The sequence below is a fragment of the Odontesthes bonariensis genome, chromosome 3 (genome assembly GCF_027942865.1).
Source record: "Odontesthes bonariensis isolate fOdoBon6 chromosome 3, fOdoBon6.hap1, whole genome shotgun sequence".
NCBI lineage: Eukaryota > Metazoa > Chordata > Actinopteri > Atheriniformes > Atherinopsidae > Odontesthes > Odontesthes bonariensis.
This window is the reverse complement of record NC_134508.1, coordinates 36,428,551-36,455,957: the sequence shown is the minus strand read 5'-3', so window position 1 is coordinate 36,455,957 and position 27,407 is coordinate 36,428,551. Positions and strand designations below refer to the sequence as shown.

Here is a 27,407-nt window from a genome sequence, read left to right as displayed (position 1 = left end):
GAGCAGAAGAGGGGGCAGGAAGAAAAGTGAAAAAAAAAAATGAATGAATGGGTAAAGTGAAATTATGGAAACCTCGACTATGACCATTACTCACACACTGGATTTTGTTAAATTCATTTCAGGGTCTTCATGGTTTAAGAGGAGCATGTGAGATTCCTTGGGATTTTTTTCTTTCAACATAATACAAATCACAGGTTAAATTTCAGTGTGCCGCATATCTTGCTACGCTGTGACAATGTATGAAAAGGCCATTTTCTTTAGATGTGGATGATTGGTCACCCTAGCCAGGGTTTGCGTCCCTACATGTCAAAGAGGAGAGAAGCAGACAACCATGGCAGAAAATGACAGATGGTTAAAAGCCTCGTCTTTCTGCTGCCCTTTCATCCTCTCATTTTCCCTACTCTGTATCCCCGTATCTTTTTATATAAACCATCCCCTGCCTTTCTTTGACTTTCTCTCTCTAGTTTCCACTTTCTGGATACTCTCTCAATCTCTTTTTCTGCTTTTCAGTACATATATGAGGGTGTGAAGATCAGTGACCTAGCAGTGGACCTCTCCATAGTATGGAACGGCAACTTCATCATCGACAATCCTGAGAAGATTAAAGGTGCCTCTGCCATCCATCACAGCCAAACCAGAACAGTGTAAAGCACTCAATCCACGGGGGATAGATGGTTTATAGAGAGCGCTTCATGGCTCCTGAAGGGTCTTGAGAGAAAGTTCACGATAGCAGGGAGCGTTATCAAAGAGCACCCAATCACTTGTGCACCCAAAAGGGTGAAGGGTGAATCCTCGTATTTTCCCAGCTTACCTCCCCATCTGGTTTTGATTCATTTTCAGTCACAAGATTGTCAATTTCTTTTTTTTAGCTAACTGCAAACCCCAGCTGGACGTATGATTTATGACATAATGTTTTTTTATTTTATTTGTTCACTTTGAATCTTTTAACTTTTATACCTTACTAAAATAAGTGATATTCCTTGCCCACTGTAACCATCCTGTTTGTCATGTGTTACCCTACAGTGCACCTCTACAAGTGCAGTGCCCAGCGGGACAGCTGCGGCATGTGTCTGCGGGCAGACAGGAAGTTTCAGTGTGGTTGGTGTAACGGCGAGGGTCGATGCACCATGAAGCAGCACTGTCCTCCTTTATCCCCTTACGCTAACCGATGGTTGGACCTTTCTGCCAGGAATGTCAAGTGTACCAACCCACGCATTACCGAGGTCTGTTTTTTTTTTTTTTTTAGGGGGGGGGGGCAACATTCAGAAAAACCATTCAGTTGAGCCACTGAGTTGCAAAATTTTTTGAATATATGAAAAAAGATTTCATCATCATGTTGTTTTTTTTTACTTACTTACTTAATGCCTTCTGATGTGTTTCCTTTAGCTGTTTTTCAGTGGCCTGCACTGAATAAGCATAATTCTATTTAATTTCACTATTTGTGCACCATAACCCCTGAAACTGAAAAACAATTCATGATGTATGCAAGATGAAGGAGGAAGTTTAAGTTATCAATGTACTTTTACTCACACTCTCACCTGGGTTTTCAAGCTTAATGCCAAACTACTCCTGCATCTGTACTCCTTCGTGGTGTACCAGACAAGCATACCAGCTCAACAACCAACACTCATTTTATCCCTGGCCACCTTCCAGTTTCCCATCCAAGAGTCTGTTTACCTGAGACGATCTTACATTTTGTTCCTTTCCAGCTGAATACCTTAAGTGCTTGACAGCTAAACGAATTCAGTCTGTTTAGAAAGAGGTGATGGATCTTTTATGTCCCAAACTCCTGTTCATTCTCTTGAATGATGCACAGTGGGTCAGGCACAAAGATGCAAGGCTCTTCCACTTCAAAGAGCCAGGAGTCTTTGATGTCCCTGTCACATTATTAGTGTTTCTGAAGGAGCAGCAGCAGAATGAATCAACTCGGGATGAAGGGAGAGTTGCTTCGGCATTGCTCCTGTTCTGCTCTGTAGGTCAGAATGTATCCTGCTGGGGTGGTTAGCTTTACACTAGAAAGGGCTGTGAAGAGGTTTCTCAAGGTCTTGTTATTCAATACATTCTTCATCGATGTTTATATTGAATAATAACAAATGTCAAGGCTTAAAAATGAGAAAAAAACTCACAATACGTGTAATTTTGCTAATATATCCTTCTTAGAATTTAATAAATATTCTACAGGGTGTTATAAGGTTTTCAGTTTGATTTGAGCACGATATATGTTAAGACTGAAACATCCTACTGTTTTTGGGACAGGGCTTTAGGCTATGTACACTATTTATCATATTAAATTAAAAACCTTCATAAAGATATTATTGTACAATAAGTAAAAAATAAATAAATAAATAAGGAAATGTGCAAGAAATACAATACAGCATTGTCAATTGGTAAACAATCTGTAGTTGTGATCAGAGATCTTTGCGCAAATCAAAACCTACTTTATCTTACTCTAATTTCCTTATTTTTTCCTGTGTAGGTGAGCCCTGTGGCAGGGCCTCTGGAGGGGGGCACACTTGTCACTATCCAGGGGCTGAACCTGGGTCTGTCCTTCTCGGAGCTGGAGGATAATGTGGAGGTGGCAGGAGTGCAGTGCACCCCACAGGAGGAGGGATACATCACTGCAGAGCAGTAAGAGAGACTCCACTCCTCCCCTGCCCAGACACGCATGGACCCGCACTGAAACTTGCACACACATCCTGTACATAAGCAAATGCACGCACACACACAATCACAAATATCAAACGCACAAAATCTTCTTGTTCACCCACACTGGTCTAAGCATAAGCCAGGATGCCCCATGACGCTTCATCAGGTTGAAGGATCGTGTTGGGCTTTGCATTGCTCTGGTGCAGGCAGAGCCAAAGGAAGAGACAGTCAGTCTCTGTCGTTGTTGTTACGAGGCTGTCGGCACAGCTGTAATTGAAATGCGCTGCATGTCACTGACTGGAGGGACAATCTGTTAGCCATGTGTTTCTCTCACAGCCATGTAATGCGATTGGGCTCAGGCTGCAGGGACTTTATTTATATCCGTGTAAAAAAAGAGAGGAAAAAAAAGGATAAGAAAAGAACATGCCAGTAGAAAATTGGAAAACGCACGTGATATATGAATAGAAGGGTTGGGCAGGGACGATTCATTGAATGCTCTTACTGTGTTGGGAAGCAAGTTTCTTGTGTATAGCAGTGAATTTAGCAGGACCATTTATATGACTCACACGGTGCTTTAAAACATGGCATTACAGCTGTTACTACCATTAATTTCAGGAGGGGGTCAGTTGCTATAATGACTTATTCATGGTGTACTTTATCTTATAGACCTGACAGGCAATACTGATTTATTGAGGAAAGCTCTATGTTGTCATGACAACCGGAGGTAATGGTGGGTGGCAACCGTGCTGAAGATGGGGAGTGGTGTAGTTTATCATTTGAGTTGTATTGCTGTTATAGGTTTCCCATTAGGAAGAAAGATGGGCCTCTGCATTGACCCACAACTTCTATGAAAGTGTGCTTCAATCAGGGGGCTATCCTCCACCGGTGAAGCTTGTGACAAATGTGATACAGTGCAGTGGTGCTTTTGTGTGTGTATGCCTGGATTCTGTTTTTACTATAATACATGATGCCTATGTTTTTGAGGGCCTAGGTTCATGTATTTGTGTTTTTGGTCTTGACAGGATTGTGTGTGAGATGACTGTAGCTCCTGCTGGAAGCGCACCAGGTCCGGTTAAGCTGTGTGTTGGTGAATGCAAACCAGAACTACGTGCACAGTCCTCCCAGCTCTACTCCTTTGTGGTAATTGTGACATTGAAATGCTTTTTAAAATTAGCTCTGAAAGAAACATTGTATTAATTAACGGTGAACACTTGACTCTGGTTGGAAGCTGACTAATTTGATGTGTAGATGCATAATTGAGTTTAAAATATAATTATTAAGAAGTTTATACGTCTTTAATCACTGTGTACATTATTTTTTTTTCTTTTGGCTGATAAAAACAATTGTATGCTTGATTAAATAGCAATTCAGCCAACAGATGTGTTTCAGGTTTACTTCTTAAGACATGCTAGATTATTATTTCTTTCCAATTAACCTCTATTACTGGTGCTCTACAGATCCCCACCATGATGGCGCTAACTCCAGGCAGAGGACCTGAATCTGGGGGCACCAAGGTAACCATTGTCGGGGAGAATCTGGGTGCTGGTAGCACTGTTAACGTGTATTTTGGAAATCAGACCTGTGAGCTGTACAGGTGAGTCTCATGATATTATGACCTTCTGTTGTTGTTGTTAATCTGATGTTCTTGATCTAAATCTTACATTGCTCAATGCTCCAGATTTAGACACTCGAGAGTGAAATTGCCTCTACATGATAATATTAATGAATTAGCCATCTGGAATTTCAATCAAACGCGGCATGAGATCACTCTATGTAAAAAAAGCACACTTTAGATACAATTATGTGTCTGTGTGTTAAATGAAATGTCAAAGTAATGATTGGTGAGGAGGTGATTACCTTGCAGATTTTGTTCTCTGTGTATTTATAGACATCTATTTAAAGTTCAAAATGGCTTCCATGGTAGCAGTCAGGTTGGTGAAGGAAGGACACCATTAGCCAGAACACCTTCTAATTACAGCTTCCATCCCTAATGTGTCTGTACCAAGGAGTAGATGGGCCAAACTAAAATGAATCCTGTACCCTTGTGTATGGCTCATAACTGTATGATGTCAGGGATTTGCTACTGCAGCAGTGAGTGGGCAGTCACAATCAAAGGCAGGAATAAATCCTCTATTTTGGTACTCCCACCAGGAGGACCAAATCAGAGATTGTGTGCTTTTCTGCTCCTTCTGTGACGGGAGCGGGACCAGTGCAAGTCAGTTTGAGTGTCGACCGAGCCAAAGTTCCTGGAAGTCTGGCCTTTGAGTACATAGAGGACCCCACAGTCCAACGCATTGATCCCCTCTGGAGCATTACCAGGTAACACTTAGCAGTAGAATTACGATATCTATGTATACAGATACTAGCTTGGTTTATTTCATTCACAAGAGAAGCAAGTCTGAAGCATTTTTGTAAAGCCGCAAGAAAGAAACACAAAATCAGACAGGGTGGTGGAACAGGCTATGTTGCAAGTGGTTATAATTCTGTAGAAGTATTTGTTCTAACTGGTTGTAATTCCCTTCGTCTGGAATTACTTTAATCTCTGGAATATTGTATCATATCTGGAATTATGTCATATCTAGAATTATGTCACATCTGAATGCTAGTCAGTTATGAAATTATTTGCCGACGCAGACCAAAAAAGCTGGTGAGTCACATCATTTTTATCTTTACCAGGTCAGACACAGTTGGCTAGTGTTTCCACTCCTCCTAATGCACATCAAGTCTTTTTTGAAACCGGCAAAAAAACAAAAAAAATAATCACCTCAACTGACCAAATAAGATTTTTTGCAGATTTGTTTTTTCAATTTCTACCATTTCCATTAAACTTTCCTCATTCACATCTTCTAAATGTGAAGTAGCAATGGAACGGCTACTTTCTATGTGGAGTTTACAGTGTTAAAGGACGTTTTAGGTGATCTGATGACCTCACAATGTCTAAAAAATGTAAAATTGCAAGATCTTTTCTCCTAATTGACATGCAAGAAATACTTGTTGAAATGTTCCAAACTACAGATAAACCTGAGTTCTGCTCTCAAGATCATCAATGAGTTCCAAGGATGGTGTTTTGAAGTATGTCATAATTAACAGAAGAGGAAGTTGCAGCTTGCATGTTGCAGACTTTTCAAACCAGGTCCTTATAGATGATTGGAAGATAAGTGGATATGAAGAGAGCTTGAGCTTCTCCACATGTTGTATTTTTAACTGTGTTACTGCTTGTGCAAATATCATTCATTTATTTAATCAGAACATTCTTAATTTTTCATATGTTATCCAATCGAAGTATGCATTTAGATTAAAATAGAATCTATGCACAAACTACACATCTATGTATAAGTCACCCTTGTTAATGTAATGTTAGATATAGAGATCCCTCTAAAGAAATTATGTATATAACTGCAATAAAGTCTACCTTCTGATATGTTCTCAGTTTTACTGGTACCTCAGGAATATCTTAATTCAATATATGCTACATTTCAGCACTGAGGTGAAAGTGAGTTGTCCTAGCCTGCGTTATACTGAGAATTATACTGCATATGTAACAAAATGAAGCCCAGTACATCAACCCCCTTATCTATGGCCTAATAATAAACTAATAATTACAGTTACACACTTCAACTGAAAACTGAAACCGTATGAGCTCTATCAATATAGATGACACAGCCAGTCTAAGTGGCTTTTAAAAAGCCCTAATCTTAATTCAAAGAGCCAGACAAGACTTCCTAAATAAGATCTCAAAAACCTGACACTGCACAATCTCAAGTTTCCGGCAACACACCTGCCAAGTTTAAAGTAGATCGGAGGAACTGTTTTCGAGATAGATCAAGAACAGACAGACAGTTTTACAGATACAAAGATTTTTTACTTATTGGATGAGTTACTTAAGAAATGTTTCTGATTAACAATCTTATTCATATACCTGTCCTGTCTAAATGTGACATACCTTGTGCCAGGAAATCTGTGGCAGCCAGTAATGTTGTGGTCAGTTATAATAGGTTTGTTGAAAGATCTAGAATACATCTCAATACATTAAAATCTTCACTTTTTGCCTGATTAAGCATTGATTTTACATGAATTAGTTTGATGCAGCTAACATATAACAATGCAAAAAAATTCATGTGCTGCATAAACATTTCTATCACAGTTGAAGAGAGTATTACCTGCACTCCACTAAATAAAAGATGGCACTTAATTTGGCTTCGGGTGGGATTACCCAACTCTACATCCCTGCAGATCAGACTTCAGAGAGATGCCCTGGCACTCAGCCTAGTGACAGGAGGAGCTTTATGGAGCTCTTGCAATCAAGAGCCCTCATCATGAATGTGCATTCCCACTATGAGGCCCTACAAGCTTAGGTAGCCTTTGAAGTGTGAGAAGAGAAGGATTGGCACTGTGTCAGGCTGACTAGACTGGACATTTTTCCTTTTCATTGTTTTTTTCTCTCTTTACAGCATATATATTTCTTTCCCATATTTTTCTCCTTTTTTTTCTATCTACTTTTTAGTCCCATACTTTCTCTAAGTTTGCAATGGAGCACAGGTTATGCAGAGATTAGAAAGGGTTGTTTATTTTAATCACTTCCAGCACAGATATGTAAACAAGCAGCACCTGTATTCATGCCATGCCAATCTCACAGTCATTGATGAATATAAAATAGCAGCCAGCTGGTTCTCCGTTTGATCTTCCTCTTCTGCCCAATAACAAAGAGCGAGCTACCAACTATACCTCCTCAAACATGAATTAATGCAGATTCTCCGGAAAATGTTGATGAAAAAGATTAGTCTCTCTGTGGTATCTGCTCTAATGAAATCATGGTGGAAAGGCAGTATGCATTCATATACTGGCTACCTGGAGTGTGGTGTGCTTGTGTGTACGTGTTTGGACAATAATTCTTGTGAATAAATATATTCCTTTCCTCCAAACAGTGGACACACCACGCTGACAGTGACTGGCACTAACCTGGATGTAGTTCAAGAACCTCGGGTCCGAGTCAAATATGCCGGCCATGAGTCTGTCAACGTGAGTGAGACCATTTCGAATTACCGAACCTTGGATTTATTGACAAAGTTATAAAGAATATGAAGTAAATGTGCTCTTAACAGATGGTTTGCCATTTAGGTTAGACTCACTAGATTTTTCTTCCCTGTTGATCTTAGAGGCAGATATTTTAAAAAGTGTGTTTATAGAAAATGAAGGTAAAAGAAACAAAAAAGGTTAGAAAGCAGGTGCATATAGAGGTGTTAAATCCAAATAGATACTTTTAAAAACTGACATGGAGAAAGTGAGTTTTGGATGGTGGGAGATTTATGGTGTTGATTCTGCTTGCCTGAACTTCTCAGGCAGGTTGCTTTAAAGTGATTGATTATATCAAGGTGCTGGAGCCCAGATGGCTTAAGTCCTTTTACCTTGAGCCTAGAGTTTTTGACCAGACTCGCCTGAGGACTGAACACTGATTGAGGGAGGGAAATTTTGACAAACCCCAAAAATCAGGAATGTTGACTGATGGCTTTCTCCAGTGTATAAGAGAAAATGTTATATGATTGAAAGAGTTTTCCCTACGTGGACAGCTTTGTGTTAGAGGCATGCCCTGAGCCAATTAAATGCTGTGTCACCGATGCCGTCCCAAAATTTGAGGCAGTCAATTAAAACTGCGTGTTCTCCAGTGTCACTGGCATAGCTGAGATAGAAAGGGATTAAAGCTGAACTTTTAGCCAAATGAGGTGCGAATAAAATGGCCACTGGTGATTTTAATGAGGGCAGTCTCTTTATCGCACATATCTTAAAAATATAACTTGGATAGCCTAAAAGTCTGTAGAATCACAAAATCATTTAATTGACTTGAGACAGTTCCCTTTGGAACATGAGATTTGTCTGAAGGTGGCAAAATACCAGCCTGGAGCCAGTGAAATTTAAAGGAACAGCTCGATACTGTGAGGGACTAGAACTACATAAAACACAGAAGGCACATTCCAGCGATCAAGTGATTAGCTTAATATGATTTCTTATATGATATTTCTTGTAGATATATTTGAAACTATATACAAGTTGAAAAGGATTCAAAGGTACCATAAAACCTGTCACGCCCGAGCGTGAAATTAGATGTGTTTGGATTTGTTCAGTTTAAAGAAACAGGGATGCAAGAGTTACAGAAACTAAAAGAGGCTATAACTCAATTGCCTTATTTAGATAATGACTGTATCACAAGGTGACAGTAACAATTACTAGAAAATAGAGTTTTTCTGAGAGACTCCGACTATTCTGATAGGGATTCATTGCCACTTTCTCTAGTAATTTAAAAAAAAAGGCTTCTTATAAAAGAATGCTGTGAGCTTCTACAGCAGTGAACATGTAAATGTGACAGATGTACAATCTGGTTTCCATAATAAATCTCTCAATGGGTCAGGTTGTGTTTTCTGAGTGTCACTTAATGTGTAATCTGGACACCTGATCTGATTCCTGTCCAGGTGTGCAAAGTTCTGAACACGACCACCATCAGCTGCTTCGCCCCCCCTCTGAAGGCAGAGTACACACCGGACCAGGAGACAATAAAACACGTGGATGAGTTTGGCTTCGTCTTCAACAACGTCCAAGCTCTGCTCACTTACAACAACACAGGCTTTGTCTACTACCCCAACCCTTACCTGGAGCCCCTCAGCTTCTCAGGGGTCCTGGAGCAAAAACCAGGAGCTCCTATCATTCTCAAAGTAAGTGAACAAATTCAGACCTGATGCAATGTATGCATGTTTTTACCTGTTGTGCCATATGTCCTGTCAACATTTTCAAAAAACTGAAATAATTTAGATTTTTTTTTTAACAGTAATTTGCAATAAGGTTTTATTATATCATAGACACTTTTCCAGAAAATCCTCATGATTGAGAAGGCTTAATTTGAACAAACCCTTAGATTATAACTGGTTAAAGCAGATCTGAGCTGCAGCTGGTATAGTAACCAGTTCCCACAAAAAATCAGTTTATAGAGGGAAGATCTCAAACAACGACATTATCAATAACTTTCTCGATCATTTATTTAATCCTAAATACACATAATTTTGTGTAATTCCATTTGTAACCTGTTTTCACTGTTTCACTGTACTCACCCAGTGTCCCTGCAATGATCAAAAAGTCTGATTCCATCTGTGTTGCCACACACACCATTCCCATATGATAAATATTTCAAACAAAAGAGACCATCATGTGCATAACAGCTGGCTCTTTCTGTGTCCAGTGTTGCTCTGAAAGAACTACATATGACAGCTGATCAAATGCTTCCTGTCACAAAAACGATAACACTCCTACTTTTTGCAGTGATTTTCCACCCGACTTGCTCTGTATACACCATGTGCCAGTGCAAGGAACTCCAATCTTTTGCCATGAAGTAACAGCATGAAATATTGGTTTGAGTCTTGAAGTGAGCTTGGAAATTATTTAGAAGCTTTCCTGCACAATTCTTACTCTCTGACAATGTACTTTGCAGCACAGAAACTGGCTGCTGCTTTTTTCATTTTATTACAGAAATTTCACTAATGCCTCAGACTTCCATTTTGGCAATTTATTTCAATTAAAACGCTACACCTTTGATCAGCAAGAAATTACAAAAAAACGAAACCTTGTGGAAACACATGAAAGTTTCAGACTGAATTTCACATTGCATTTAAATCCTTACTCGTTCGTCCGTAGGAATCTTTATCTGTCTTAAACCAGACTTTTGCTTATTAGAATCTGCAAACCAAACCCAAAGTTCTTTAAAATTTGAAATGTTTGATATATTTTCAATTCTGTGTTGTTGTTTTTTTCCTTCTCTGTGTTGCAGGGACGCAACCTTGTGCCATCTGCATCTGGGGGAGCCAGACTCAATTACACTGTGCTGATAGGAGATACGCCCTGTTCTCTTACTGTGTCTGACACTCAGTTACTCTGTGAGCCACCAAACCTCACAGGGCAGCATAAAGTCCTGGTCAGTCTCAGCACTACTCTTATATGTCCACTCTTGCTGTGAGTCTGACTATCTGTGTGCATGAATGTGGGTCGCTCTCTGTAGGTCAGTGTTTGTCTCTACGTCACTGTGTTTGTGGGTCACCGACAGCCTTTCAGTTAGTCTCTGGCTTTCTGTCATTGTATGTCACTCATGGTCCGGTAGGTTCCCCATTATAGGACACTGTCCTCTAGAATTATTGACAGGCAAATAATGACAAAACAGCAGAAAAAAAGAAAGAAGCTTGTGTACCCAGACATTGTTATATTCAGAGAAAAGTTACCTTTTACGTCCCTTGTAGTTGCTGTTTTATTTATTTTTTTATTTATGTATTTTATGGGGTCACTTTTTGAAAAGCCCTTTGGGACATTTGTCTGTGAAAGGTGCTATATAAATAAACTATACTTTATTATATTATACTATACTATACTATACTATACTATACTATACTATACTATACTATACTGTACTTTACTATACTATACTATATTATACTATACTATAGCAAGGCAAGTTTATTTGTATAGCACAATTCAACAACAAGGTGATTCAAAGTGCTTTACAGATACATTAAAACAGTAGACATAAAAAGCATGATTTAAATATTAAACAAAAAAGAAAGATATAAGAACAACAGATAAAATCAGTAGTTAATATATGATTAAGTTTTGATTTGGAGCTTTATTCAAATGCAGCTGAAAATAGGTGTGTCTCAGCCTGGACTTAAATACACTGAGTGTTTCAGCTGATCTGCGGCTTTCTGGGAGTTTGTTCCAGACATGTGGAGCATAGAAGCTGAATGCAGCTTCTCCATGTCTGGTTCTGACTCTGGGAACTGATAGAAGACCGGATCCAGATGACCTGAGGGGTCTGGAAGGTTCATACTGGGTCAGGAGGTCACTGATGTATTTTGGTCCTAGACCATTCAGAGCTTTATAGACCAGCATCAGAACTTTAAAGTCTATCTTCTGATGGACAGGCAGCCAGTGCAAAGACCATATATATATACTATATTATATAGTATTATATACTATATTATACTATACTATACTATAAAATACAGATTTTACTCTTCAGCAACAATGTTTTCTTAATTCATTGAAAACCATTTCATTAGATTTTCTTCCCCATTTTCTGGTTTGTTACTCTTTAAAGATTTTAACAACGCTTTGAAATCATTTGAATATGCTTTTACCATCAAAACCCAGGTCCATGTAGGAGGACTTCATATCTCTCCAGGAGAAGTTCACATCCGGTCGGACAGCCTGCTCACCCTCCCTGCCATCTTCAGTATCACAGCTGGAGGAGGGCTGCTCCTCATAATCGTCATTATTGTCCTACTGGCCTACAGACGGAAGTCACATGAGAACGACCTCACTCTGAAGCGTCTCCAGATGCAAATGGACAATCTGGAGTCCAGAGTGGCTCTTGAGTGTAAAGAGGGTGAGTATGATCTGAGACATGAAACCCTTACAAACTCTGCTCATTAAATCTCCCATTCCCAAGATAACATTTGATGTGCGACTGCATTATAGCACCATCTGTTGAGAGCTACTGTGAGAGCGACAAGTTTGTTTACAAACTGATTTATTTTAATGACAAGTTACCATATTTTGGGTTGATTGAAAGACTGGCAGAAGTGTTTTTTATGTCATTTTACAGCGGTAAAATACATTTACTTTTGCAATCTTATTAAAGAATATTACCAAATGACATAGAGATTTTAAGTTCCACTTCGTATGATTAATAGAAAATATGTTTGCAGAAGTGCAATATGACATACCATAAATAAAAAAGTTTCAAAAGTGGAAAATAGTAAAAAGTTACAATAATAATAATTATTATTTTTGACCTTTTACCCAAAGATTAGGTGTTTCCCACTCCTCTTCAAACTTAACTATGTTACATTGCCATGTTACTGTTATTTAAGCATTGACCTAATTACCTGTTCAATTAAAATATTTATGATGATTCATAAGTGTTTAATCTTAAGGTTGAAGTACATTCAAATTTGTCAAATAGCACACAGATTTAGCTAATAGCCAGCTGTGACTGCAGCATACTGTTTACCCCTGGGATACACGTAAACAGGTAATATTCCTGAAAATAAAGCTGAAAATAAATAATATAAAGCTGCTGGTTTGCACAGCCTTTTCGCCATTTTTTAATTATATTACCCTGCATTCTGGGACAATGCAGGTAAATATGTGGACAGTGATGTCCTAGCTACACAAGTTAGGGTTTGGCAATTAAATCAACACAAGCAGGATTAAAACAAAGACAAGAAAATGAAAATCTGTTAAAAGTTTTGTGGCAGTGGATATGGGTTCTCTAAGCAAAAGATTTCTAGTCATTTCAGATTTCCTCCTTTCAAAGAGTAATGTTCTGACAATGTCTTTGCTGGACACACCAAATAAACTTACAGAAATGGAGAGTCTCTTCTTTCACACACTCCCTCTTCCCGCCAGCTTTGTGCAACACCTGTGCGTCCTTGCAGCAACAATCACAGCGAATCACATCAAATACAAAAGGTTTAAGACGTACTTTGTTCAGTTGTAATTATTGGCACAATTGGCAGTGAATTGCATAGTTCAACACTTAGTAAATCCGTCTCTCTGTGATTCATTTAAATAATACCCTTCCTGACTTCTGCAATGTGAAAGAGAAACTCCCACAAATAGATGTACAACAATGCAAGGCGCAAAAATCAGTGTCCCCTCAGTGTCCCCTCATTTCAGCACAAAGCACGAAGTAATAATAAATCTGAGCCATGGAGTGTAGAGGAATATGTAACCCCTTCTTTCATGTGCAGCTTTTGCAGAATTACAGACTGACATCAACGAGTTAACCAGTGATCTGGACAGAGCTGGCATCCCCTTCTTGGACTATCGCACTTATTCCATGAGAGTTCTTTTTCCTGGCATTGATGACCACCCTGTGCTCAGAGAGCTGGAGGTGAGGAGCCTTTGAAGCAGACATGTAGTTTCAATATCTAGACCTCAAACCTTCAGTACAATTCAAACTAAAATGATATTGGCTTTTTGGCAAGGGCTTTCAAACTGCTGCCGAACAGAGCAGTGTGAGCAAATTATATTCTATTGACAGTAGTTTTGGGTTAGTTTGTTTGATGGTCGCCACACCAGCTGTAGAATGTGTGAGAAGACATGTTGGAGGTTTGCTTCCATGTTATGAAAAATGATTCTTCTCTGCCAGGAGATTTTGTCTGTTTTTGTTGTCCTAGTTTCAGAGATTTCATTTTGAAACGCTTTAAATAAAACTGATGAAAAGACCACCTTGCACTTCATTGTTTGTTGAAAGACTTATTCAAGGTCAAAATTGGTTGGTCTAATCAACTGTTATTATGCTAAAAATCACATTCAGTTTCAAAGATCTCTGAAAAACTCTGATTGCACCACCTTTTCATTAAAGACCCTTCATTTGTGAATAATTAATCATTTTTCGATTTTCTAAGAAAAAAATACCCATATTTTCATGGTGCGGAGAGATGAGTCAGGACCTGTGCAGGTTCAGCTGCCTCCAGTATGAAACAGTTGATCTGTTTAGCAATTTGCTCTTTGAGGTGGTGTGTGAGAATTTTTGTGTTGTTTTCATGATGCATTAATCTGTCATGACTCATCCTTGAGCAAGTACTATCTAATAAACGTGTGTATCTTTGTGTGTGTGTGTGTGTGTGTGTGTGAAAAAACGCATGATACGTGCAGGTGCCGGGGAGTGGACAGGCGAATGTGGAGAAAGCCTTAAAGCAGTTTGCTCAGCTGGTGAATAACAAGGTTTTCCTGCTGACATTCATCCGTACACTGGAGCTGCAGCGCTCGTTTTCCATGCGTGATCGTGGCTATGTCGCTTCACTCATCATGACCGCTCTGCAAGGGCGACTGGAGTATGCCACAGACATCCTCAAACACCTGCTCTCAGACCTTATAGAACGTAACCTGGAGAGCAAGAACCATCCCAAACTACTGCTCCGCAGGTATAAATGACTGCCAAATGTATATTTGAATTACTGCTTTCAGCTAACTATTGAAGTTATTTTTCTTTACATATTGTTATTATGTTTGCTGTTTTGGAGAGTGCGTATTAATTTGTTCTCATTTAAAAAAATAAATAAATCAACATTTCATAGCATGGTTTATCAATGTAAAGTGAGATTTAATGTAGCCATGTAGAACCACAGGCTCGTCTGGAACAAAGTGTGTCCTGGTCAAAACTCACTAGAAAAACCTTCTGATGTTGTTCAGTTTTTAGGAAAGGGCATGTATATATCTCAAACGTTGTCTTTGTTTCCTTTGCAAAACTGCACACGTTTTCCACAGGGGTGCAGGAATTTAAACTAGGGAGCATTTTTACCACAAACTACCAGTTCTGATCTGCTCTGCTTATCTTTTCGCATAGATTAATTCCTCAGTGCTTTGTTCTTTCCAGCCCAGTTACCACACTTCTGATGGCTAAGTAACTAGGCCAGTGAAGGAAAGCCCATCTCTGTTCAGCTTTGTTTTGTGCAGCCACTTGAAACATTGGTTTCGAGTCAGAGGAACAGGGTGACTGAGCAGACAGGTGAAAGACAGGAGTGTTAAAAGTGATAGAGAGTGGGAGGGACTGGCAGAGGAAGAGAACCTAATGGGTAAGAGTGAGTGCAGCGGCAGCAGAGTTGTTGTCAGTCTGACTTATCTTCTGTGTGCCCCTCATGAAACATTCAGCTGTAGCTCACGTTTCTTCACCCGTCACCTTTCCTCTCCTCTCCTCCTTTCCCTTGCCTCTTTCCCCTCTTTCCTCCACCTCTGGTTATCTGCCAATTGTTTTTCCAGTGCTGAGACCAGCCCGCTGAATGCTTCATATTTCTTCTTTTTCCGATATGAAGTACACTCATTAAATCTAAGCATGAGTTCACATGGCAGCCGGTACAACAGTAACTTGTTAACCCAAACATCCTACTCTTTCAGAAACATTCAAAGGTTTAATAGGATCCCTTCAACAGTCAGTACAGGTTCAGGTTGAAATGCAGGTAAGGCTCAAAAGGAGTGAAAAGAGACAGAAGATTATGGAGAAAAAGAGCAGGTCTATAATACTGCAGACTTTGGATCAGGTTTAGATTTGAGGGAGCTTATCCCCTATTTTGTATAGTATATTCAGACATTGTACACACAGGAAAACATAAAGTGGCTAAGCACAGACAATGCTAAGAGGGAACAAAGCAAGAGACCTGAAGAGGCCAAGTTTTGTCTGCACAATTATATAATGACCCAAAAATATTCTGCACTAGCAGCACTTACCTTTTCATATTGTCAACTGCATATCCTTTGAACCAAGGAGCTGAGTGAAAATACTACATCTTGTAATCTGTCTATGTCACATGTTTTGGTTTCAAACTGTTAGAACTTATAAGAACTTACAACGGTTCATGTAAGTGTAATATGATAAAAAATAGTCAGTGCACTCTGGCTCTCTGTGGGATGTCTCGTGATAATAAAGGAGTGTGCTTTCTTTCTTGACTTGCAGAACAGAGTCGGTGGCAGAGAAGATGCTGACAAATTGGTTTGCCTTCTTGCTCCACAAATTTCTCAAGGTAAAATTAAGCCTTTTGCACCTTAAAATGATTTGCATTGATTTTTAAATAGACTGCTGTGTATGCCTGTGTTGTAGCTGCAATTTTAGATGCCTAATATTGACGTGTGTTATGCACATGGAGGGATAATGTTTACCTGTGAGGTCAAACATATCTCCAGTTTTGGGGTATAAAAGCACCGTTTTGTTTGATGTGTCATGCTCCAGTTACAGAGTCTCCTTTCCTTAACTTCTTTCCTGTGTCTTACTCTTTTTTCTCTCTCACCTTTCAATCTAATCCCTGAATTCCCTTCCAAAACAAAGGAGTGTGCTGGCGAGCCTCTCTTCATGCTGTTCTGTGCCATCAAACAGCAAATGGAGAAGGGGCCCATAGACTCAATCACAGGAGAGGCACGCTATTCCCTCAGTGAAGATAAACTCATCCGCCAGCAGATTGAATACAAGACACTGGTGAGTCACAAAGGCATTCATAGGGGGAAAAATTCTAAAATTTTGTTCTTATTAATTTTTGGTCTCTTGGTAAAGAGCCTTCACAGATTCACAGAACTGTGGCAAATCCCCACGTTTGGTTGCATTTAGGAATACTTTGAATATTTAGATACTTTTGATTCATCTGTGGACAAATAATCTTACATATCAAGGTTTTGGTCTAATCAAGATCCAAACAAAGCTTCCTAAATAAAAGAAAAATGGAATACAACGTAGTAATGTTCCTGTAGTGGACTGATTTCAGCTAAAAGTAACCCTGACTTAATTATCTGTTTATGAGATCTATTTAAAACACTTTTGTATTTTCTAAATCCCACTGTTGGTTTGCAAAAGTAGTAAACTACCATGTTTCTTCTCCTACCCTACCAGGAGTAGACTCATACACTCACCTTCAAACCCCATACTCACGGTTGCAAATACTGCCACAACTTAAGCGCAGTTTCCAACACACAATTAAAGACAACTGACATATTAAACAAAAAACCCAATTTAAGTGCCTTAGTAGTACGGAGTTGTGAGTCCATCTGCTTTTGGAACGGTTGTTCCTGGGTTTCTGGGATGGAAAACCATTCTTCCAAGATATGTTCCTTCATCTGGTGTTTTGAATATGATGGTGGAGAGCACTGCTTACCACATCAATCCAAAATATCCATTGATATGTTGATTTGCAGTTAGGGACAAATACCGTAAATTCAACAATGACAGTAGAAGCAGAATGTCCCTCAAACACAACACAGACACTAACTGTAGGAGTATAGCAATCAGGTTTAATCCATTTCTATGTGACCAAGTCTGACTAGCCAAGTAAGTGAAGGAAAAAAAATGCAGACACATATATTTATACATTCAAACTATTAAATAAAATTAAAAAAATACAGAGTCTTAAAATTAAATTTAGTGTATGCTAATCAGTACATTCATGTGATGGGGCCAATGGTCTAACACAACTTCATCCTTTACATTTCTATTAACGTTAAGCTGGTTGGGTTCCTCTGGCAGCCCATCAGAATAAGTTACCCCTCCAGCTTCAGCTACAGAGCAGAGCCAGCCAGCGACAGGATGACACCTCTCTGATCGCCATGTCGGAGAGTGTGAGAGGCTGTGTCTCATTACTTGTTTAATACTCCTGCTAGAGCTGCACAGTCACATCCTGGAGGTGTGAAATTACATTTCAAGCCAAGATGCTTTCCACCAGGACAGTTTGGTGGGGAGCAGGTAATGAAAGGCCCTCCAAAGCAGCACCTTTCTCTGACTATCTGTCTTTTTTCCACGACCATCTCCTTTCTGTCCTGGATCTCCAGACGCTGAGCTGTGTGAACCCCGACAATGAGAACAGCCCAGAAATTCCTGTCAAGGTGCTCAACTGTGACACCATTACCCAAGTAAAGGAGAAGATCCTTGATGCAGTGTACAAGAACATGCCTTGCTCACAGCGACCACGAGCTACGGATATGGACCTAGGTGAGGGTGTGAAAGATTTATTTCATAATAGCAACTGCCTTATGCATTCTGAGATTTAAAAAAAGAATACAATTCAGCTATGGCACATAACTGGATGGAATAATCCAGATGGGAAAGAGAGGGAGTTGTCGCAGTCAAAGATGTCTGACATCAGCAAAGAGCTACACAACAAGTTTCTATCCCCTCCCAGTACCTGATTGCCGCTCCAATCAGAGCAACACTCCAACACTGACATAAAACCTTTCAGACAGCACACCTACACATAGGCTTACACCCACCACATGTCATCCAACACTGAATGACGTGGCACAAATCCAGCTGACATGTGCCTTCAAAGGGAGCAAATAAAACACCTTGTTGGTGGTGGCTGATACTGTTTTGGGCTTGTAGTTTTACACCTTCAGGGGCTTTCACAGGTTAGGGATTTAGAGAGGAAATGTTTCGTCGCGTTGGGCAGCTTAAGCAAAGACACTGTGTCATTTGTATTTTGCTCACAGAATCAGAAGCAGTCTTTGTGACATCTTGGCTGCTACACTTGACAACTTGCATCATTTTAAAGGATAAACATAATACACAAAGATAACCTCACCTGTAGTGCAAATAAAAAAAAAAGAATCACATCAAACCTAAGAAAATATGTGTCGGGCACTAGAGATAAAAACATTATGCAAAGTGTCACTTATTTACAACGACTATATTTCTAGAGTGGCGACAGGGCAGAACAGCTCGAGTGGTCCTGCAGGATGAGGACATCACAACAAAGATAGAAGGCGACTGGAAGAGACTCAACACACTCATGCACTACCAGGTAAGAGAATACAGTTACTATTACTTACTACTAACTAACTATTTTCATGATAAGTAAAATCTGCTTTTAATTTTTTTGGACAAATCATTCAGTTCACTCACCAGTAAAATGATGAACATTGCCCATCAAAATGAGCAATATTTTAGGGTGTCAAACTCAAACTGCCTTCTCTGTTTAGCTGATGGCACAAGATCCTTAACAATGATCCAAAAAGAAAAAGTAAAGAAATAGTCAAATGTTAGAATTTACGGCTAGTAAATGCTTGATATTTTAGTTAAAAAAGAGACTAATACAAAGAATTCATTATTCTAATTATTAATTGACTAATTATTTCAGATCTAGTTAACTCTGAGCTTGTGAAATTACGGCATCAGCAAAGCCTTCATCTTTTTCAACCTGTTTTTAAAACCTGTGACAATTCAGTTGCTCAAAGACAACACAAAAATTACTGATGAAGGACGAAGCATTACTCATCCATATTCATACCGCTCACCTCAACCCTGTCAACAGTTTTTGAACCTCATGGTCACATGCAAACTTAGTCAACCGAACATGGACTTGTGCTCTTGTCTCCTCTTCAACATCTTTTCCTTCTAGCTCTTAAAAGCCAATATACAGGTCACTGACTTCAGATGAGTCATTCTGTTCCTTTGTCTGTCAAATGTTTGTCCTGACTATCAGCTTTGGGCTTTTTCACAGACAACAATTTCAGCAAACAATTTCTCAAAATATAGACAAATCAAATCTGCATTTTCTGCAGCAACAGTGTGTTTTGACAGAAGAGGGATGCACTCTTTCTTATCTGTGAAGGAGATAAACAGTGTTGTTCTTTCATTTTTAATCTGTATGCCAGGTGTGGCAGTGTTTGCTGTTAAGCTGGATTTGGTATTAGCTATATTTTCCGGCTTATGCAGAATAGTATGGGGAATTCTGCCCATGCTTTGGGTGACCAGGACTTGTTTGTCAAACACAGCTACAACATAGTCCAACCCTTAGAACAGGTCTGTGCTTTGCCATTGAAACGGTAATCTTTCAGGAGTCTGTTGAATAGACTTTTCACAAGAGGTAGTTGTAAGATACAAAACACTTAAGATATCAGGGGTGCATCTCAGCAAGACAATTTGAGTTTTAGTCAGCCTAACTCATGCATTAAGGGGTTTACTTTAAGTTTAGACAGAACATTTGTTTATGTAGTTATATTGAAATTTTCTGTGTTCCTCACCCAGCTTGATAATACTTATGTGATAATACAGTATCTTCTAAGTTTACTTTATATTTTACTGTTTAATATGGTAATTTAAGTTTAATGGTTTCATTTTTTTTTGGTTAACTGTAATATGTATTCTATGTTTAATCTTTGGTTTCGGATCCTTGCTTTTTTTCTTTTTTTTTTATCTCAAACACTATTTGAAATTCCTGCTAGTTTTGATTTGACCAGAAATTCACGAGGTTCTACCTTTTTCTCTCAGGTGTCTGAACGCTGTGTGGTGGCCTTGGTGCCCAAACAGATGTCTTCTTTCATCATTCCTTCCTCGGCCAGCTTCCCACGCAGTATCAGCAGATACGGTCAGTGCTGTTTGATAAATACAAATCCTTATTAATATTCATCCGGCTCACAGGAGGTTCCTACCGTCACCTATCATTTGTAAACCACAATAATTCACACTGTTCCGTAGCACATGAAACAAATAGATTAAGATATTAAGGATAGAAAGTCCATCCATCCATTTTCTATACCCGCTTAATCCAAGTGTAGGGTCGGATAGAAAGTATTCAACTTATTATGTTTTATTATTATTTGTTAGATTTGTTCAAATCTTAGTTTGATCTAAAATGTAAAGTGACATTTTAGAGACTGCAGCTCATGCTGTTTTTTGGCATTACATTTTGAATAAAGTTTTTTTAAAAGCTCAACACACTTATGCCATGACACATGTACAGTGGCAGGGAGTGATGACCAGAGCTCAGCTAGAAAGAATGTCTATAGAATACATATATGTCTATATCATTACTATGACAAGCAATGAAAAAATGACAGGAGTATGCAGACTAAATGTAGACATCTTAAGTGCTAAACTGCAGATTATACAGAAGACCTCATATTCTGATGTGAGAAACAATTGTTACTTTCCTTTCATTTTAGTTTGTTTTTGGATAATAATCTCAAACCCATACAAACTACATTTCAAACATTTTGGAGCGTTCTATTTTAAATATATCATATTTAACAACCTAGGCATGGATGTACCCTTCCGCTCCACCCCTACCAGCCCTGACAGCCCCCACTCCCGTGTGCCCATGCTGACCCCTGACCTGGAAAGTGGCGTCAAAGTTTGGCACTTAGTCAAGAACCACGATCATGGGGACCAGAAAGAGGGCGAGCGTGGCAGCAAGATGGTGTCCGAGATCTACCTGACGAGGCTACTAGCCACTAAGGTGCCACATAATACACAGTTTATTCCAGTAACTGCGCTCAGATTATTGAAATGAGCGTCTGATTGTTCTACAGATTTAAGTGTACATTTTGACACCGTGTCCTTGTCATAAGACCTACGAGGCACTAGAAGCGGAAACACTCTTGTTTCTATTCGACAGGGCACACTGCAGAAGTTTGTGGACGACCTGTTTGAGACTTTGTTCAGCACTGTGTGTCGGGGCACTGCTCTGCCACTTGCCATCAAATACATGTTTGACTTCCTCGATGAGCAAGCTGATAAACATGGCATCAATGACATGGACGTTCGCCACACGTGGAAGAGCAACTGGTGAGAAAAAATTGTCTTTATATTTATGCTGAGAAAATAAACTTTTAAACATGCAGTTTTTCACTTATTTTTCACTTGGTCTTAATGTTTTACTCCACTATGAGAATAGTCAAATCAATGCAATCTTCCAACCTGGCCACACATGGTGATATTTAGTTAAATGCAGGTTGTGATGTTGGTTGGCTAAGATCTAGTGTTAAGATAGTCTGATACTAGCTTCAACTTTGATATAGAAAACTGACTGCTCCCGTCATGGAACTGATATTTTCTTGGTTTAAAGATGCTAGTTAAGTCCAAACTGTGTTTTCCAAAGTTCTCTAATTATATTCTTCTGGACAACAACAAATGTTATTTGAAATATATGATGACCAAAAGTCAACATCTCTTAAACATCAAAATAAAATGGCCCAACCATAGGAAATTATCATTATGCACATCTTTACATGCTCATGTTCTGTTGCTTTTAAGACTCGGTGTTAAGTGACCAAATTTCAACATTTCCCCTCGGCTGAAAGCTGGCTTTTACCCAAATTTTATCTCCAAACACAATTCAATATTCATCTTGTATTGGTGTCAAATTCAGCCTCTCTTTAACATCAGAGTCCAGTTTTTCCAAAATTGAATTGACATCCATTACCAGCAGGTTTTGTTCACAGTACAGTTAGTTTTCAGGTAGTTCCTGAATCTCAACATACTGAAGCAACACTTATAGTTCACATTTAACACTGTCCTTTAGAAGAACTTTTTAAACTCTAATTTTGCACATACTTGATCTATTTGATTAGTCTTACTGGTAACGTTATTTTTGAGGTGCTACATGTAGAAGGCTTCACTATATTTAGCTTAAGCGTCAGTGTTTCTTACAGTTTTAGCAATTTTATGCTGCTGTTTGAATATGTTTAGTAAGCATACAATATTTAATTTTCAAATCATCTTGTTTTCATAACCAAAGTCAAACATAAAAGTCATCAAGAGCATTTTGTACTTGTAAAGTCATGCATTACCTGAAACTTTCTTTTGATTTCCTTCTCTGTTTCTCTCTTCATATTTTTTAGCCTCCCACTACGCTTCTGGGTAAATGTAATCAAGAATCCCCAGTTTGTATTTGACATTCACAAAAGCAGCATCACAGATGCCTGTCTGTCTGTGGTGGCACAAACTTTTATGGACTCTTGTTCAACATCTGAACATCGTTTGGGCAAAGACTCACCGTCCACCAAACTGCTATATGCCAAGGACATCCCGCATTACAAAAGCTGGGTAGAACGGTGAGTATGTGAGGTTGAGTGTGTGCACACACAAGACAAATGTGGGCTTGTATGCAAGTGTTGCAATAAGCACTGATTGTAGAGCTTATAGAGTATTCCACTGCACAATTCTGGATTTAAGGAGAACTGTCTGTGTATGCACCTTATTTCTGAGTGGTTGAAATATTTGGAAACCTTGATAGCTGTTTAGTTATACTACTATGGCAGAGTACCGGTTGGTTTTGTGTACTTTGTTTCACCAGCATTACCAGGTTTTGTCACAATTACCAGATTTGTTATTCACTCAGAACCAGGTCAAAGTTCTGTTCACACAGAATAAACCTGATTTAGTTTTAGTTCATAGATCACCATTTGAAATTCTGAACTAAGTTCACACTAAGTTCATATTACTTAATATATCTTTTGTACTTCTATCTCAAAATCAAACACGATAAAGGAAATGTCTTTAGTGCTTAGTCTACTTTATTTGATTAAGTTTAACAGAGTGCATCTATGCCTTTCAGTCATTTTTGAGGGTTTGAATAGGACTGCCCTCAAAAGTCACATTCAGTATGTAATTTAATTTCAAAACGATTATCAGTGACTTTTCTTTGAATTTTCATAACAATAGACTAAATCTGACTGAAGAGAAAAGCTCTGCATGCATGACTGTGCCACTGACAATGCATGTGTGCATGTGTGTCGTCTCAGGTACTACGCTGACATCAACCGCCTACCTGCCATCAGTGATCAGGATATGAATGCCTATCTGGCTGAACAGGCCCGCCTTCACTCCAGTGAGTTCAATGTGCTCAGTGCCCTTCATGAGATCTACGCTTACGTCAGCAAGTACAGCCAAGAGGTGAGGCTCAGTCAACACACCGCAACATTGAAATGTATTTCAAATGTTCTTCTGGTATAGTTTGCATACTGAGGTTACCGTCCACTGATTTTAAATACCGGAGACTCGTATTTGTATCTAAGCAATGGATCACTCTGTTTTGCTTGCTCTGATGAGATCACAGACAGTTATCACCCAACTCTAGTTCACCACAAATTTTTATTTTTTTTTTTCAATTTAATTTAATTTAATTTTTTGCTAACAAACCACAACTTTACTGTTTTGATTAACTCATTTTGCTCTCATAACTTCTTTTCCAACCACAGGAGGCCCCAGATTTAGTGAAAAGCTGCACCAGCTGAAGCTAAATCATTTAGCAGCTCAAGAGCCAGATATTTCCCTCAGGAGTTGATGGAGGCTGATTGCAGGACTTCAATTAGTCATACACAACTCTTCAGACATTCTATTGTTGCTCTGTGTATAGGAGGGGCTGTAGAAATGCAGGTTCGCCATAACAAATTTATAAGAAGCTGTGAGTCTTTACAAAGGTTATACAGCTCGTTGTTCAATTAAAAACAAGTTTAGCCCATTAAAACTAAGGCTCTGTTAAAAAGTAATGTTTGAAATGTTTTCTAAAAAACTTGACAGAATTTTAACTGTTCATTAAAATTGCCATTGGTCATGTATCTTGAAAGAAATGGCATCGTATAAAACACGCACGAACGTTGCACCATGTCTGAAAGGGACATACACACATGCTGCATCTGCTCTTGATGAGGTTTTTTTTCTGTACAATTGAGAGCATTTCTCCATCATACACACACTCACATGCCAATGAATACAATGATGGGGAATTGTGGGGCTGAGTATCTTGCCTAAGGGCACTTGGACATGTGGAGAAACTAGTCATTTTACTACTGACTCTCCACTTTTCCCTATAAGCCAATCCCTATAATCCAAAGGCTTATTGTCAGATATACTCAAGAATATCAGTTGAAACTTCAAGTGCCCAAAGTTGTTTCATCAAATTGCTTCAGCCAACAGTTCGAAAATCAGCCACAACAGTTTTTTAAAATTATTTTTACACATTTGCATTGAGCCCTATTAAGTGAAATTGGTGATGGATCATTAAAATGAATTAGTAGAAATAATTAGGACACTTAACTGGAATTAAATGCCGTAAAATGCACAAAATATTTTATCAGAGTTGATTACAAATGGATGCTGCTGGTATTTTGCCTAAAAAAGAAAAGTGTGTGTGAATCTGCATGAGTCCCACAGTCGACCGATGACAAACTTCAGTCCTTGCTTTCATAGTTCGGTCCATGTATGTGCTATATGTTCTTGTCTTTCAGATTATTGATGCACTGGAGCAAGATGAACAAGCCCAGAAGCAGAAGTTGGCGTATAAAGTGGAGCAGATCATCTTGAACATGTCTACAGAGAGCTGAAACATACACAAACCAAAATACCTACTCATACACACATAAAGACACACATATCACAAAGTTAGAAACATGTACACATGGTACTCATATTTGGACATAACACACAGATATGAGCATGTGTGGACATACACAGTTGCAGATAATCACATATGTTGATACAGTATACTCGGAGAGACTGCACATTTAATGGACCTACCGTGTAAACAAAGTGACAACACACACATGCATTACTACATGAATGCAAATGTACATACACAAACCACAGCACACATCAAACAGCAAAGCATCCCAAAGCAAGACTTTAGAAACCAATGTCACCGATTTTTTTGGAAGAAATCTCCAACAGGCAAACATCCAACTTCTAAAACACTCCGACCGAAAGAGAGGGAAAGACAGAGGATTTAGGCCATCACGGCTGCTGAATTTACCACCAATTCCAATCCGCTGGGTAATGGTTTGTCTTTGTAGTTGGTGTTTATACTAAGTGTGTGTGTGGCATGGCTGGAGCTCTGAAGAGAACGACTCTTAATAAAGAATGCCTCAACGTGAAAAGTCACTGGAGGAGCTCAACAAAGACAGGGGCCAATTTAATGGGACAGCACATCTGGCGAGACAAGACTCAAAGTACTTTTTATATGTCAAACATGAAGGACACTTATTCGCACTACATATCACCGGCTTTGAGTGACATCCCCATTTGTAGCTATTCAGGGCAGCGATGTCTGACTTTGTGTGGGAAGCCTTTCCTCTGGGCTTTTATAGGCTCACAGTGTTATGCTTTGTTCAGCGATGATTGTTGGCACTACTAGGTTTTTGAAAGCAGTGAAGTCTGTCGTTGACGAGGTGAGGATCTAACTGTTTAATAATCCAACACAAACGCATCTCAACCATCCAGTTTTAAATATATGGAGAGATATTTTGGGCCCACTCCCTGGCTTTTAGTGCCAAATATAATATATCTTGTGGTTCGTTCATGTTAAATGCTCGTGTAGAGGCTATTAATAAAACATGCCATTGTACGGAGGAGATCTCATTTGAGATAGGAAATTTTTACAGTGATGATCTATAGACCACTAATTCACCCATTCAAAGATAAGTGGAAACCAAATTGAACTGTAGCAGAAAGCATGATAAATGATGTTCTAAGCGTGATTGTGGATCAGATTAGTCTATCCCTGGCCCTCAGCACCACTTCCCTACCCTCCCTGTATTATTGGTTATTGTTTACATTGAGCTTAATACTTGAAATCCACCCAGTGTACGAGATATTAAGAACACCTGCAGCTCCTGAGAAGTAATCTTGACAGATAAAGTTCGATGAAGGCCTTGATGCCTTATTGATTTTCCCAATATATCTACTATGAGCAAGACCAGGAAATTAAACGTGGGTAAAAAGCTGAAGGATTTCTACTTCCCTGGAGACCCTGAGATGTGAGAGGAACTGTAGCTTAGTGTAATTCAGGTGTTTCTTATATTTTGTAAACAAAATGGGTATTTGATTACTAATATATGTGTCTGGATCAGCTGTTGGTCCTTGTAAAGTCTGTTTGTAGCTTCACAGCGCTATCGTCGCTTTAAATCCTGACTGTTCTTGTGTTTCAACAAATAATTCACAAGTTTTTATTTTGTATTCCAGTGTACATTTTACCTGGCTGCTTGTTGTCTCCTTGCTGCTGTAGTTATAGTGCCATGTCTGAACTTTCAAATAATTATCATTGAAGAAGAAAAAAAAAATCAGTCTGGGCATCACTGATTCAGGGTTTAGTTTGATTTTCAACCATTGCAGTGATCAAAGATGAATGCCTTTTTGTGCTTCAGGACATTTCATCGCTCCATTTAAACTCACCATGACTATCAAAATCTTTGGTAGCGCTGCTGATTTTACCATTTAAGTATTAGCGGAGTTATTATACACACCGCAGGACCTTAATTCATGTTAATCTAAAATAACAAAATAAAGTAATGAATACATTTCCTGTTAAATGTTGAAATAAGACAGAAATAAGACAGAATTCATGTTTCATGTGTGGTTTGACGACGATAATTTATAAATGTGTTGTGCAATAACTGTCAGATGTTTAAACTGTAATGTTTTTTAAGCTATATATTACTGTATAAATACTGTACATAAAAACACTCCTATTTTG

At 38.8% G+C, this 27,407-nt stretch overlaps 1 protein-coding gene across 1 annotated transcript in view; it reads left to right on the top strand.

Annotated features, from left to right (window-relative positions):
* The window catches only part of LOC142377500 (plexin-A2-like), a 78,583-nt gene extending 51,176 nt beyond the window's left edge, over positions 1–27,407 (top strand). Inside the window, exons 11-32 of the mRNA XM_075461663.1 lie at positions 511–607; positions 1,024–1,223; positions 2,477–2,628; positions 3,669–3,786; positions 4,104–4,240; positions 4,798–4,965; positions 7,572–7,665; positions 9,111–9,350; positions 10,457–10,600; positions 11,827–12,061; positions 13,431–13,573; positions 14,341–14,609; positions 16,136–16,202; positions 16,505–16,651; positions 17,992–18,151; positions 18,856–18,959; positions 20,429–20,525; positions 21,196–21,395; positions 21,555–21,724; positions 22,780–22,992; positions 23,683–23,833; positions 25,168–27,407. Of these exons, the coding sequence (XP_075317778.1) occupies positions 511–607; positions 1,024–1,223; positions 2,477–2,628; positions 3,669–3,786; positions 4,104–4,240; positions 4,798–4,965; positions 7,572–7,665; positions 9,111–9,350; positions 10,457–10,600; positions 11,827–12,061; positions 13,431–13,573; positions 14,341–14,609; positions 16,136–16,202; positions 16,505–16,651; positions 17,992–18,151; positions 18,856–18,959; positions 20,429–20,525; positions 21,196–21,395; positions 21,555–21,724; positions 22,780–22,992; positions 23,683–23,833; positions 25,168–25,263 (3,402 nt within the window). The 3' untranslated portion in view covers positions 25,264–27,407. The remainder of the gene's footprint in view (positions 1–510; positions 608–1,023; positions 1,224–2,476; positions 2,629–3,668; positions 3,787–4,103; positions 4,241–4,797; positions 4,966–7,571; positions 7,666–9,110; positions 9,351–10,456; positions 10,601–11,826; positions 12,062–13,430; positions 13,574–14,340; positions 14,610–16,135; positions 16,203–16,504; positions 16,652–17,991; positions 18,152–18,855; positions 18,960–20,428; positions 20,526–21,195; positions 21,396–21,554; positions 21,725–22,779; positions 22,993–23,682; positions 23,834–25,167) is intronic.